The 13597-nt window shown below is 26.2% G+C and overlaps 1 protein-coding gene across 4 annotated transcripts in view; it reads right to left on the bottom strand.

The window, feature by feature from the left end:
• Window positions 1–1673: 1673 nt before the first annotated feature.
• The window catches only part of LOC145837797 (ras GTPase-activating-like protein IQGAP1), a 30143-nt gene continuing 18219 nt past the window's right edge, over window positions 1674–13597 (bottom strand). For 2 of the 4 annotated variants that reach the window (XM_082945247.1, XM_082945245.1), the window contains exons 21-41: window positions 13443–13529; window positions 13226–13347; window positions 12599–12751; window positions 12225–12388; window positions 11891–11914; window positions 10855–10975; window positions 9952–10052; window positions 9506–9646; window positions 9255–9339; window positions 8470–8637; window positions 8273–8340; window positions 7957–8089; window positions 7733–7835; window positions 7473–7526; window positions 6429–6555; window positions 5281–5368; window positions 4326–4556; window positions 4057–4223; window positions 3181–3288; window positions 2717–2828; window positions 1674–2483 (exon numbers count right to left, since the gene is read on the bottom strand). In XM_082945247.1, the coding sequence (XP_082801373.1) occupies window positions 2367–2483; window positions 2717–2828; window positions 3181–3288; window positions 4057–4223; window positions 4326–4556; window positions 5281–5368; window positions 6429–6555; window positions 7473–7526; window positions 7733–7835; window positions 7957–8089; window positions 8273–8340; window positions 8470–8637; window positions 9255–9339; window positions 9506–9646; window positions 9952–10052; window positions 10855–10975; window positions 11891–11914; window positions 12225–12388; window positions 12599–12751; window positions 13226–13347; window positions 13443–13529 (2474 nt within the window). In that variant the 3' untranslated portion in view covers window positions 1674–2366. The remainder of the gene's footprint in view (window positions 2484–2716; window positions 2829–3180; window positions 3289–4056; window positions 4224–4325; window positions 4557–5280; window positions 5369–6428; window positions 6556–7472; window positions 7527–7732; window positions 7836–7956; window positions 8090–8272; window positions 8341–8469; window positions 8638–9254; window positions 9340–9505; window positions 9647–9951; window positions 10053–10854; window positions 10976–11890; window positions 11915–12224; window positions 12389–12598; window positions 12752–13225; window positions 13348–13442; window positions 13530–13597) is intronic. The other 2 variants (XM_082945248.1, XM_082945246.1) reach the window with 2 other exon arrangements.

The following is a 13597-nucleotide window of genomic DNA, read 5'->3' as shown; positions in this document are numbered from 1 at the left end:
GCCCAACCGGTCGAGAAGACATCAGGTACTAGTAGGCAATCTCATAAAGGTAATCCCGAGCTTGATGCAGTTCCTGACTAACACAATGTGTTATCAGACATAACTGTAACAGCAGAGGAGTATAACTAAAATTAACTTTTTGTTACAACTTAATGTGATTTTTGTATTTAGTTGTTTTATGTACTCTATTGTTTGAATATAGAAAGCTTATGTGTTGTAATGACTCTTTTAAATTTTTATTTTGGCTTTTTGATGAGTTTCAAAAGCTAAACTATTACAGATTTTGATTAATGATTATACTTTAAATGACACATTTACGGGTGTTTAACTCCAGGGTAAAAAGCTATAAACATAACAAACAAAACTAATTTAAATTATAAAGTACTTCATATATAATATTGAAATGACCTACAAACAGGTTAGATGAAAAACTTCATCTGACTAAATTAGTGATGCACCGGACTCACTATCCAGGTCCGGCCGGATATTGCCATTTTTGTTTGATATCCGGATCCGGGCGGGTCTTGATATGAAAAAAAAATCCGGATCCGGCCGATTCGGATCTAGTTAGTAAAAAAGAGCATACAGAAAAGTATTTTTCAAAAACAAACCCTGTGTAAATTAAAAAGAGTCATTTTCGTCAGAAAATACGTTCGAAAGTTAAACACCTACTGTGAATGGCTCATTTTGTGTATGTGACTAATTTACATTTGTTTACATTTAAACTATGAAACAAACATTTCAGAAATGCAACTCTTTACCTATGTTGTAAAATTAAAAACTTTACTACCAAATTGTCAACCTTATGGCTAGCTGTTCTACTGATTATTAGATTAAAGTAATTTTAGACTCAGGCCAGTTTATACTCACTCTAGCTAGTTTTTTTTGACTTAAACAGTGGCAACCCTGCTAGTTTGAAAATTTTTGAAAATCTAAGGCTGCCTCAGGCTAGTTTAGTTTTTCCAAAAACTCAGGCTAGTTTAAAGATTTTTTGAAAAACTCAGGCTAGTTTTCTTTTAGATTTTGAATATGTTTGAGATGATCCAGTTTTCAATATTTTGTGATTTTCTAGTTAATTTTGTTCAAGAACTTGATTTTAATTGATATTAGATTGGTAAGGCTATAGGGGGGTCCACTTTGATTTTTACAAGTTTATCTTATTTTAAAAATTTTAATCTTAGCTACTAGATACTTTTTACAGCTTAATAAAATTCAAAGTAGTTTCCGAGATACAAGGGGTCAAAGCCGGTTCCGGCCGGATTCTAATTTGAAAAAAAAGTCCGGATCCGGTTCCAGCCGGACCCGAAATTGTGGGTCCGGTACATCACTAGACTAAATTAATTTGTTTTGACTAGAATATCTTAAACTTTTTTTTAACCATGATAAAATAAAATGCTCAAAAAAGGTTATTAAAATGAAATATTTCGAAAAACATTCAGACACTCCTAGTACATCAGTTAAAAAAGTTAACCTGCTTATTTTTATTTAAAGATAATAAAACTAGATCTCTATTAAGTTTTTCACTTACTATTCTGAAGAAAATACATTTTATAAAACAAATTCAGGTTTTCAGTCCTTAAAAAGACTATTTAATTTATTAAAATACCATGCCTACTGAAAATATAGGCAAATAAAATTTATAGTCTGTCAAAAACATCAAAATTTATTGAGAATACAAGAAAGACTAAAATAACTTAGATTTATAAAACCTTTAATAATTAATCAGCTTGTAAGTAAAATGGCTGATAAAAAAAGAAGCTTAAAAGAACTGATTTAAGATGTTTTAACACTAGATGCATTTTATAAGGAAAGTGGAATGGTTCCAAAAAAGTACGGAATTTAAATACTGGAACATTATAGTTACTTGAATGAAATTTCAAAGGCTCAGGTGCTATAAACAAAACATAAAAACCAATTTGTATTATCACTTAAGCTAGTCTCAAAAAAGGCAAGCTGAATACGCAAAGCAATTCGTAGAGCTAAACTTTAAACACACGATGATTTACAATAAATACAAACTGAGCGAAATGTAAGTGACTTGGTTCAAAATTTCTTAAACTTTCGCCTAATTAAACGTAAGCTTCATAGTGAAATGCTTAAAAAAGTTAATTGGTCTTACATTGACGATTAGTTTAGAAAATACATCACAAATAGTCCAGTTTAAATACTGTCAATTTTTTCATAAGTGCTAAAAACACACATATACTTGGTAATAATTGAGCTTTTAAAATCTGACTGTAATTATATTATAACTAAATAGTAGCAGCTGTGCGATAGAAAAATACTAGGTTTTAAGATTAGACTTTAAAAGCTCAAATCAATCCATTAACACTTGTATTGTGATATGACAAAACTAGCTGATGTAATCATTTGCCATAAAACTTTTTGTTGAGAAGGAAAATCAAAAGGTTGACGTTAATCTTGGCCCGTCCGTCAAACATTTTCATGTGATTTACTCCTTCATACTGAAGCTGCAATAAATCCTGTAAAACAAATTAAAAACTTGTAATTAATACTGTTTATTAAAACAGTGCTTTGCATTTTCGGTTTATAAGTAAAAGGGGAAAAAAAGAGTTCTTAGTGAATTTAAGCTTATCATTTTCTGCCAAAGAAATAAACTATTAGAACATTTTGTGTTATTTTTTATAATAATTTAAAAAATAATTTAACTATTATAACAGTAGGTTATAAAACTAAAGCTTCGAAAAAAACTTACTTGAAATACAAGAGTAACTTTTTCCATGCTAACACCAAAAAACTTAGCAGCAACAAAAAACTTGCCATGGTCTTCATCGCTTTGTGCTATTTCAAACAAAACTTCTCTAAATCTAAATGATAACTTTGTTATTAATTTTCTTAGTTTTGATAATTTAGCTTCTGGCGAATTTTTACAAAATATATTTACAAAAAAGTTAAAAGAAAATCGCATATATTAAATAAGAATATAAGTAGTTCAGTTCAAAATATTTTTTATATCTAGCTTATTGACTCAATAATTTAATTTAAAAAAAATAAAAATAATACTCATGGAGAAAAATAAAAAACCTAGTTCTAATTGTTAAAAAAATAAGTTTTATAAATTTTGATTATAACTTAATCAACAAACTAGTAATTTTACTATACTTAGGAGAATATGTTACTAAAGAAACATTTTTAAATTTAAATAATATAATTATAAACTTGCTAATTTCTAAGCCTTCAACTTCAAGCAAAATTTTTTTTCGATTAAGTTCAGCTGCAGTATATTTGCAAACTTGAGCCTTCTTTTTCTTTTTCTTTTTTTGTTGTCTATTAAAAATTACATTTACAAACTATTTATATATTGTTTATTGCAAAGCTTTAAAGCTCAATGTTTAAAAAATATTTAATCTAAAAAAAGCACATTTAAAATAAAAATCTATAGAGAAACTTATACAAACAAAAATTATTAAAACAGTAACTATTGCATATTAAAAATAATCATTTTAAATGCTTCAAGAATGCTTAAAAACTATGAAAATTAGGATAAATACATTTTACAGGGTTCCACTAGAATTTCAAAAAAACAAAAAGAATTTAAACGTTACGAACATATTTTTAAGGTACATAAAGTTAAATATGTCATTAACCGTTTATTAGCACAGTCTTAATAAGAAATTTACGAAAGATCGAGGGTTTTAGAGCTCTAATTCTAGTTAAATAAGCAAACTTTAGATAAATTGTATTAAATATAAAAACATAAAAATTTTATCCCCTAAGTGGCGCCATAGTGTCACAGTTTCGTACTAAGATTGCAAAGATTCTAATTTTTATAAAAAGTTGAATTTTTTACGTGCTTTTACACTACGCGGTGTCGCTGTTTTGGCTTTCAAATTTCAATCACCAAGCAAAAAAACGTAATTTATAGGGATTTTTCAGAATATAGCGAATTTATAGGGCAGTGGGAACCCTAATTTTACACATAAAAACATTTATTTTAATAGTGTTAATTTTTCTTATTAGTTATAAATTTTACTAATTTTTTTTTTGAAACTAAGATATATAAAAAGTGTACAAATACATTAAAAAAAAACATACTTGCTCTTGGCTGTAAGACTAGCAAGACAACTTTTAATATACTGATTGAAATATTCAGACTGTTCTTCTAGAGATTTGGACTTTTGTTTTAACCTTTCCTCGTTCTGCTTCAACTTTGTCAACTCCTGTTTTCTTCTTTGTCTATACCTGCGCTGGTTTCTTATATCCTAAGTGAATAAGCTTTCATAAAACAACAAAACAGGTGAAATAATATACTTATGTTTTTTTTTTGAAATGTTGTAAAAGTAAAATATGTATGTAAAGCAAACCCGGGCTATCATGTTGACAATAGCTTGATAATTGTCTTCCTTGCTAACTATCTTAGCAGCTACGAGTTTTTCTAAGTTTCTAGCAACACGCTTTTTCATGTCTTCTAATGGCAACTTATTCTCATTAAGTAACGATCTTGTCTTTAGAAGACCCTCATCTGTTGCGTCTCCACCTCCTGAACATTTCTGATTTTCCTGCATCTTGTTAATGTTTGCTATGTGCTGATCTTCCTAAATTGTTAATTTTTATTTTGATAATTCTTTAAAAAATACGTAGAACAGCCTAAGCCAATAATATAAATACAAAAAGTTATACACTTCACATGTTTACAAGGAGCTAATACGAGTTTAGTTGTTTAAGGTATTTAAATTGTGACTAAGCCAATCCTTTAAACTAAATTAGAAATTTACTTTGCTTCCGTATCCAACAGCTTTGCAATCAATAAAGAGAATATCTGACTTGTGCTACTACAAACTGACTGTTTATAAAGAAAAGGCGAGAAAAAATTGTATATTACGGTCTTTAATATTAATTATAAAAAAAATATTTGAAACTTTTAAAATTTACTGTACAGTGTAAAATAAGTGTGGCATCGATAGTTTGTGACAAACTTTCAAAGAAAATACAAACCTTAATGTTATTTAGATGAAATATGTATTTAAAATAATTTGAAAAACTAAGATTGACGTAATGAAATTAAAAAAGTACTGTGGGAGTTTAACGTAAAAATTAATTCAAAAAAAGAAAGAACCTAAAGTTTAAAGAAATATACACAAAACTTTAAATTATTCTAATAAAATGGCAACAGTATTTTTATTAAACTTTATTAGAAAAATCAGAAGCATAGAAAATCATGCTTTAAAGTATTTTCTTACTAGTATTTAAGTTTACAAGGCATTCGTTTTTCACCTTAAGTTAAGACTAATACTACTTTAAACATGAAATGAAACTAACTTGTTCGTCAGTAGCAGGTGTGTTTAAAACCAGTTCTAAATTTTCATCGCCTTGAGTTCTTATTATATCGATAACCATTCGCTTCGTTCTGCAAAATTTATTTATTTACTAATTAAACATTTTGATCAAACAAATTGTCTAGACTTTTTTTTTACTTTTGATTAATAAATATTTGCTTTTAAAGTTAAATGCAAACAAAGATATATATAGCTCAACTAAACATAAGTAAATAACTATTTTAAACTATCTAGTAATGCTGGAAAAAAGTAATTAACGTTTAAAATAGTTAAATCTAGAACTTTAATAAAAAATTTCATGTTTTATGAAACACATTAAGATATCGGTGATTATAACTTATGCACTTGAGTTTCCAAAAAATTAAACATGATTGTAAATTACTATTTCAGTATATATTCTAAGAGTTTTTACAGCAAAAGATAAGTCCTGATCATCAAAAGATTTTTTTTTGAAATGTATGGAATAGTATTGTTTAATAGGTTCTAAAATAATCAAGTTATTAGTTGCTAACAACTGAACAAATAGTTTAACAAAATAGAGATTTGAAAAACTTTATTTTAACAATAAATGTGCAAGGCAATAGAATAGAAAATTAACATAGTTTATAAGTCGATATAAGTAAACTTATAATTCAAACTAATTAATATTATCAAAACATTAACAATAATTTTGCTAAATAAATATACTATTATAGGGGTGCGCAAAGTACGGCCCGCGGACCAGATCTGTCCCACCAACAGAGATATCTGGCCCTAGATGTATTTTGTAGCTTAAAAAATTATTGTGCAAATAAAATTAATTCGAGCTTCTTAATACGAATATATTGTGCTCTTAATTAGATTTTTTGTGCACAGTAGTACTTAACACATAAATATTTCATCGCAAATTTAAATTTCTAGTATTACTTACGCGGCCCACAAATATTTTTTTTCTGATATATCTGGCCCGCCGAATAAAAAAGTTGCTCAATTTTAAATTAGTATATATACATGAGCTGGTAAAATCAACATTAAAATTTACTTTCAAAATAATTAAAGTAAATAATTTACTAGTATTTACTTGTAAAAACTTATTAGCAACGATTTTCAACCAATTTTTACTTAATTAAAATATTTCTACATAACACTGACCTGAGTAGTAGATTTTTAATGTCTTGTTCGTTATCATTTTCTTCAACTTGAATTCTGGAAGACAATGTTAGAGATATTTCAGCTTTCAACGCCTCCTCATCTTGTTGATCGCTTCCTTCAGATGACGCTGTTTAATATTCAAACTATTATTTTGTAAAGTTAGTTGGACAACTAACAAATTATCAGCAATTAAGAAGTTATGCATTTAAACAAAACTTAAAATAAGTGTAAAACATTAAATTTTTGGTTTAAGTACTAAAAAGTTTAATTAATTTGAAAATAAATAAGTTTTAACTATTTTCTAACATATTGAAATATATAAACAAAAACTTACATTAGTCACAAGTTGAAAAGGTACAAACAATAGTAACTGCTTTTATTGTTAAAAGTACATGCTTTGTTGTATTGTAAAAGCGTTTTTTGTTAAATATTCATAAAATGATTAACTGAAATAAGATCATTGTTTTGAATATATTTAAAAATACATGCTAAAATTTGTATTAAGTTACAGCTTTTTAATTTTAGTTTACAAATGAGAGTTTATATTTCAATGAAAGTTATAAAGAAACATTTAAAACATTATTGGCACATATTTATTGTAAAGTTATATATATATATATATACATTTATATAACTTTAAATAAAAACTACAAAAAAATTATAAAAGCTAACATGCTGAAGACAAGCTAAAAAATTAAACAATTCTACATTATGTTTATAAACCAAGCTGACATACATACACGTAAAGCGAAGTTCTAAAATAGCATATAGTTTTGAAGCTATAATATTTGTGTCAACCACTAGATTTAATAAAGTCTTTTAAAAACCTTTAATGCTAAATTTGACAACTAGTTATACAAACAAGTATTATTTTTTTTTTCTTTGAAATTTAATAGTATTTGTTCAAAATGTAAAACTATTAAATATAAGAAACGCATACACTATAAAATATTTTATAGTACGGAAAAAGCACAAACTACAAATTACTAGGCTTTAAAAGAAAAGCAAAGTAGCACACACACACTACTACGCATATTAATTTACCATTTGAATTTTTGTCTCTTCTTGATTCTCTGCTAAAAGATCTGCTGTCTGTACCTAAACATTCCAGTACAAATTCAATTACTTTAAAAAAATGGTCGATATAAAGTTATTGTTAAACATAAACACGATGATTAAACGTAAGGTTTTCATAAAATAAATGTAAAAAAAAATGATTGTGAGAAAAAAAAGAAATAAAGTTGAGCAAAATGAGGTTTTAACACAAACTATTTATTTTTACAATTAGTTTAGTTGCAGGTTACCTAGCAAGGTGGATTGATCTGGGACGTCACCCAATTCAGCGAGCATGTCATGAAGGGGGTCGCCTGCCTCAGGTGCAATTTCATCCTCGTGTTCCAATAACAACTGTACATATGCAAACAAATATTAATATTACTAATTAATAAACTGTTTAGTTCAATTTTAAATAAATCCTAGACTTAGCTAGAAATACTTTTTTCTTAAAAACACTAGAATAGCAACAAACACGATGAGTGTCGATGACTTCTTTTAAGCTGATGAATATAACAGGCTTGCTCAACAAAACGGCATCGCTAAACTCATCCATATTAAACTTTTCTTCAGGTTCCGGTACATCACAAACACTCTTGAAAAACTGCCTGTTGATAATAAGTTGTAAAGTTAATTTTAATGATAATTAAATATTAGTCAAAGTATGTTAAAACTTTTGAAAATAAATGTAATTTATATTGGAGAAATTATAAAAAATTCTTATTATAAACAAAACTTTAAGATTTTATGAACCTATGTTTACAACTTGTAAACGTAATAAAGCAACAAACTTGAAACGTTTATAAGCTTTTGTCATATAATCATTCAAATCATTCATATAATCCATTTCTCCTTGGAACTGTTTAAATTAATTTTTGTTATAAATATATAAATGTTCAACCAAAACATCAAACATTATTTTAATCAAGTTTCAGATTCTTGTATAAAACTAAACATTTTGAAGCAATATTTTTTTTTTTAATCTAACAGTTTTTCCTGACGCCGAAAAATTGACAACTTTTGAGATAAATGCCAAATACTTTCGCTGATCGTTATTCAGTGAGCTGCCACCGGCACCAACATCAATGATATCGAAGGCGTCCGGTGCAGTGATAGCAGGATTTATAAATCGGTAGTAAATTAAGTTTCCAACCATCTGTTGATTTTTTTTTGTTTAAAGTTTTAGAATATGTATTTTTTTAGAAATTCATATACTTTTAATAATTAATATTTCTTAAATTGGGCGAAACATTGTCTTGTTTGTTATTGAAATCTGATTAAACAAAATCTCGAAAAATGTCTTCTTGTGTTTAGAACTATTATTATTAAACTGTTTTGTTTTATTAATACTATATTTTTAAAGTTTTTTTTTTACAAAATTAATACTTTAAGCCATAAAGCTTGTAATCAATTAGCTTATTCTTTAAAAATGAACAGTAGAAGCGGCTACTATTTTAGTTAGTTAAAAACTTTAAAAAAGTTAATTAGTTAAAAACACGAGCAGAATTAATGAATTAGGTTATATAAATAGTTTTTACAACATTTTAATGAAAAAGACATAGATTGTAAATTTTAAACAATTACTGAAGTACGTCAACAAAAAAGTTTAAACGTCCATGAAAAATCACTTTTATTCAGTATTTTATACTTTTCAAACGCAGCTTTTTTCTAAATAGAAAAATAAAGTTTATTACATATTTTCTTATTTTTATTTATACATCCAAATACTGTTTTACAGTAAATTTTAAGATACAAAGAATTAAGTTTATGAACCTTTTGCACTTCATCCTCTTCTGTATCTGGAAATTTTTTGCTCAGCAAATTTCTTAAACACTTGGCAATGTAGCGAAGCCCATAACTAAATTCAAGTTAAAAATTTGGTATATAATTAATACTGTTTTATATAAAAAAAAAGAAAAAAACAACACATTTAATTGTTTCAACAAAAAGAAAAAAAAATATTGATTATGAGTTTTACTATGATATTATAATGTAAATAATAAACAATTAAGTCGAAGACTAACGGTATTTTATCAGCGCTTGAAAGTATAGAGTTCATCAAACCCTCACTAAAATGTTGCAACTGTTTTACACCAGCATCCATTCTTATTCTCACTTCCTCATGCTTCAATGCCTCCTGAATAGTCGCTTCATATGGTAGTGTTCTAAAAACGAAGTTTGATAAACTTTTTACCTTTCTCTTAGATAAATACATAAACAATTTTCATCAATATCTACAAATTTTTAGAGGTTATCAACTTTAAGGCTTCAAAAATTATAACAGAAGTTTATTAGAATTTAATGTCTTAAGCAAGTAAAAAAAAATTATTTAATAAATAAAAAAAAGTTGTTTTTTTTAATAAATACAAAAAAAGCATACGAAATTACATTAAATAAGTAGTAACAATTAAACAAAACTAAATATTAAAACAATTTATTTGTTACAAAAACTCGGAAAAATTAAACTTACGAAGGTTCACCAGTTTCAGTTTCTGTCTGGCTAATCCAGGCTTTGTAAATTTCCCCTGGGTGGGGAATAATCGGAGTCTTCTGCTTCAATATTTCCAAAACCTGAAAAAATTTTTAGAATCGTGTGCCACTGAATATTTTATGAGCACATGAAATATGGCCAACGGCAAATTTATATATACTGCGTCACTAATTCATTAAAAACGTCATAAATTGGAGTTTTGTCTTATGATAAAATATTTACTTTTACTTTTTAAATGCTGGTGTACAAAAAGATTTCATTTTAAATAATGTTTTTTTTTTGTTTCAACGTCGTTTACTTGATAAAATTAACTTTGCAATTAGTATTCGCGTTTAGTTTTATTTAGCTTAAGTTTTTTAGCTAAACATTATAAAAATATTAGCTATTTGCATTTGACAAAAAAAAAGACTACATACATTGTAGTAAAAATTAAATACTTAATTGTTACTTTATAAAAACTATACTAATACTGTTAGTTAAAATAGTTTTTTGAACTTTTTTTTACATTATATAGTAAATATTTTCATTTTTCAATATAGATCAATAAATTTTACAATTTTAGAAGTAATAGTTCTAAATAGTAATAGGAAATAATATTTTGAATTTGTTTCAAAGTAAAGCTAATATCTTTCTATAATTTCAGATGATTTTTAACAAAAATATACTTAAAATTTTATCAACTTTATGTAAAGTAAAAATATAACATAAAACTTAAGCTTTTTTAATAGATCGTAATCCTATTTGTAATACGAAAATCTAAACTTTTAAACGTGTTTTTTTACTTGAGTCAAAACTTCAAGCTTTTAAGAAAACTTAGGCACAATTAGATGAAATAAAAATTGCAATTGATTGATGTTGCTTGTAAAAGTAAGAAATCCATACCTGTGGAGCAAGTATTTGGCGAAGGCAACTGTTTCCTTTAGCACCTCTATTAAATGATACGACCATCTTTATAACAAGAGGATTACCAGTAGCTATTTCTTTCACTTGATCTACTTTTGATCTGTTTTAAAAAATTATGTTATAAATTTTTGTCTTTTAATGCAAAATCGTATTATCTTATACATTTTTTTCATGTATCAAAATACTACTATATTACTACCAATTTAATAATCACTAAAATTCTACCTAGCCTTATAAAATAAAGAAAAAAGTAAATCCAAACATAAATTAACTTTGTTTTGTAAGCAAATAATGATTCATAAAATTTCAACAATAAAATATTTAAAAACCGCATAATTGCATTGTTAGATTAACAAAAAAAAATTGAGGGTACTACAAAAGAAATCTTAAGCATGTAAATAAGTTATTATCACATTTGCAAATTAAAAAAATATTCAAACCTCAATCATTTTTTTCAAAAACAGTTAAAATTTCAATATGGATACTTTTGATTGAAATACCCGGAAAAACACTAAACAGTGTACATGAAATTTGCTAAGCAACACTTAATAACTAACCTTAGTTCAACTTCGAATTATAAAACTAAACTGCGTCCAATGCTTAAATTATGATATAACAATAATGACATATAATTTGTGCTCTAAACATCACTAAATTACTTTTCACAAAATTAAAGTACGTACCAATCACCACAAAAACTAAGTGGTAAAAATAAGTGAGAGCAAAAATTTCGATAAAACAACATCTGTGTAATATTTCAAAAGAATATATATGTAGGTACATGCACTGCATTTAAACACAAATAACTAAACTATAACATTAGAAAACGAATCGGTTTTATTTCATTGCAATATAATTTTTTTGTAAGTTTATCGTAAACTTGAGAAATTATTTGATATCAAATAACTTACTAATAACAAAAAGTTCCTTAACAAAACCAATAAAAAAAGAATAAATCTATATCAAACAGACACATGTAGAATTGCGCATGAATTAAATTTAGAAGTTTACTAACCCAGAAGCACTTCCAGCTATAAAGCTATCAAAAAATTGTTAACATTAATTTAAACCCACATAGACTTATATAAGACTTAAAAAAATATACTATTTTTGTTATACTCCTAAAAACTAATTATTTAACTTCACCTCAGTAGCATAACTAATTAAAATATGATTTTATAAAACTAGATTTGATTTTAAAACACCTTTCAATATCCTAAACATAAAAAAATATCATTAGAAAACTTAACAACAACCAAATTAAAAAACAATAAATAAAACTAAAAGTTTTAAAAATTACTTAATTTATATTTTAAAAGTACTTATGACGTTAATAATAAGCAACAAACTCGATTTCTTCTTGCAGGGCAGTTCTAAACAATTTTAGTAGCAAATATTCTTCGCGGTGATTAGATGCGTAATTGTATATACCGAAAATAACTTGCTGGATAAAGTTTGTTCCTCTGTTACTTTCTATTTTGAAAATTAACTTCCCCAAATAAGTTGGATTTGTCTAAAAATTTTATTGATTGTATATAAATGGACAAATGATAAATGGACAAATTATATTGAAAACTATGTTTTTATTAATACGTGGTTTTTATCAAAAACCTGATGAATTTCGAGAAGTTTTTTATTAATGAAGAGTTGATTATTTTTAAACGTTTGTAGTTTGTTTAAAACTTAAGTTTTATAATCTTAAAAACATTTTTAAACTTAGCACCTGAAGCATATAAAACAAATGCTGGTAAGCTTCTAATCTAGCTCTATTGGCTCTGTTGAGAGCCTTGAGGCCGGTAGCAGCCATCCCACTATCTCCGGCAGCCATGTCCTTTGCTGTTCGTTTCCTTAGACTTGCGCTGTGATTAATAACATCCTGAAAAAAATTTAACGATTAATGGTGATGTAATATGCATTTGCTCATTGCTGTAAGTAGTAGTTTTCATGTTCTTAACCTAATTGTAACTTTTGTGTGAAAAAAATAATTTGAATTTGATTTATAACTTTTCAAAATATAAATTTAAGCGTTTGCTAATAAAGATCCTAGCGAAACAAGTTCACTAGAATATATATTAGTTATAATAACAAATTTAAACATTACTCTTTCTTTATTACATTAACACACAGAAATATGTGTTACTATAATAAAGAAAGAGGACTAGTTAAATTTATTACTATTTTACTAAACTTTTTAAATATTACTTAAACAATGATTCTACAATCATAACTTTATTTTTCATTATTTTATTAATTTGTTAAGTAACTTTTTTTTAATTCTCGAGAAAAAAACTATTTCCTTAAATAAGGAACTAATTTGACTACAGTAGCATAGCAATAAAAAAATGATAACTTGAAGTGAAATTCTGTTTTTAACAAGCAGTCCAATTTTGATATCCATTGTATTAAGGGCTTTTTCGTGTTCATTATTTGACTTAATTCTTTGAATTACTGATTTCTTCAGCTCTTGCAACTCTAAAAGCAATTATAATAAACACCGTATAATACCATCTACTTCAGTTTACTTAAAAAACTTTTAACTAAGCAAACTATAAATTTATAAAACACACCAAGTTCTTCTGCGAAGTCTCTAGCTCTTTGGTCTAGTAAGTGAATGAAACGTTGCACAACAGGCAGTGGTGGATTTCCAACTCCAACTATTTAGTTTTATATAAACTTAAAATAAAACATGTAAATAAAGTAATTAAAAACTTTACTTTAATAA

This window comes from Thalia democratica, chromosome 6, assembly GCF_965202585.1.
Source record: "Thalia democratica chromosome 6, ktThaDemo2.hap1.1, whole genome shotgun sequence".
NCBI classification, from domain to species: Eukaryota; Metazoa; Chordata; class Thaliacea; order Salpida; family Salpidae; genus Thalia; species Thalia democratica.
The sequence above is the reverse complement of the archived record's forward strand: the minus strand, read 5'-3'. Positions and strand labels throughout refer to the sequence as shown.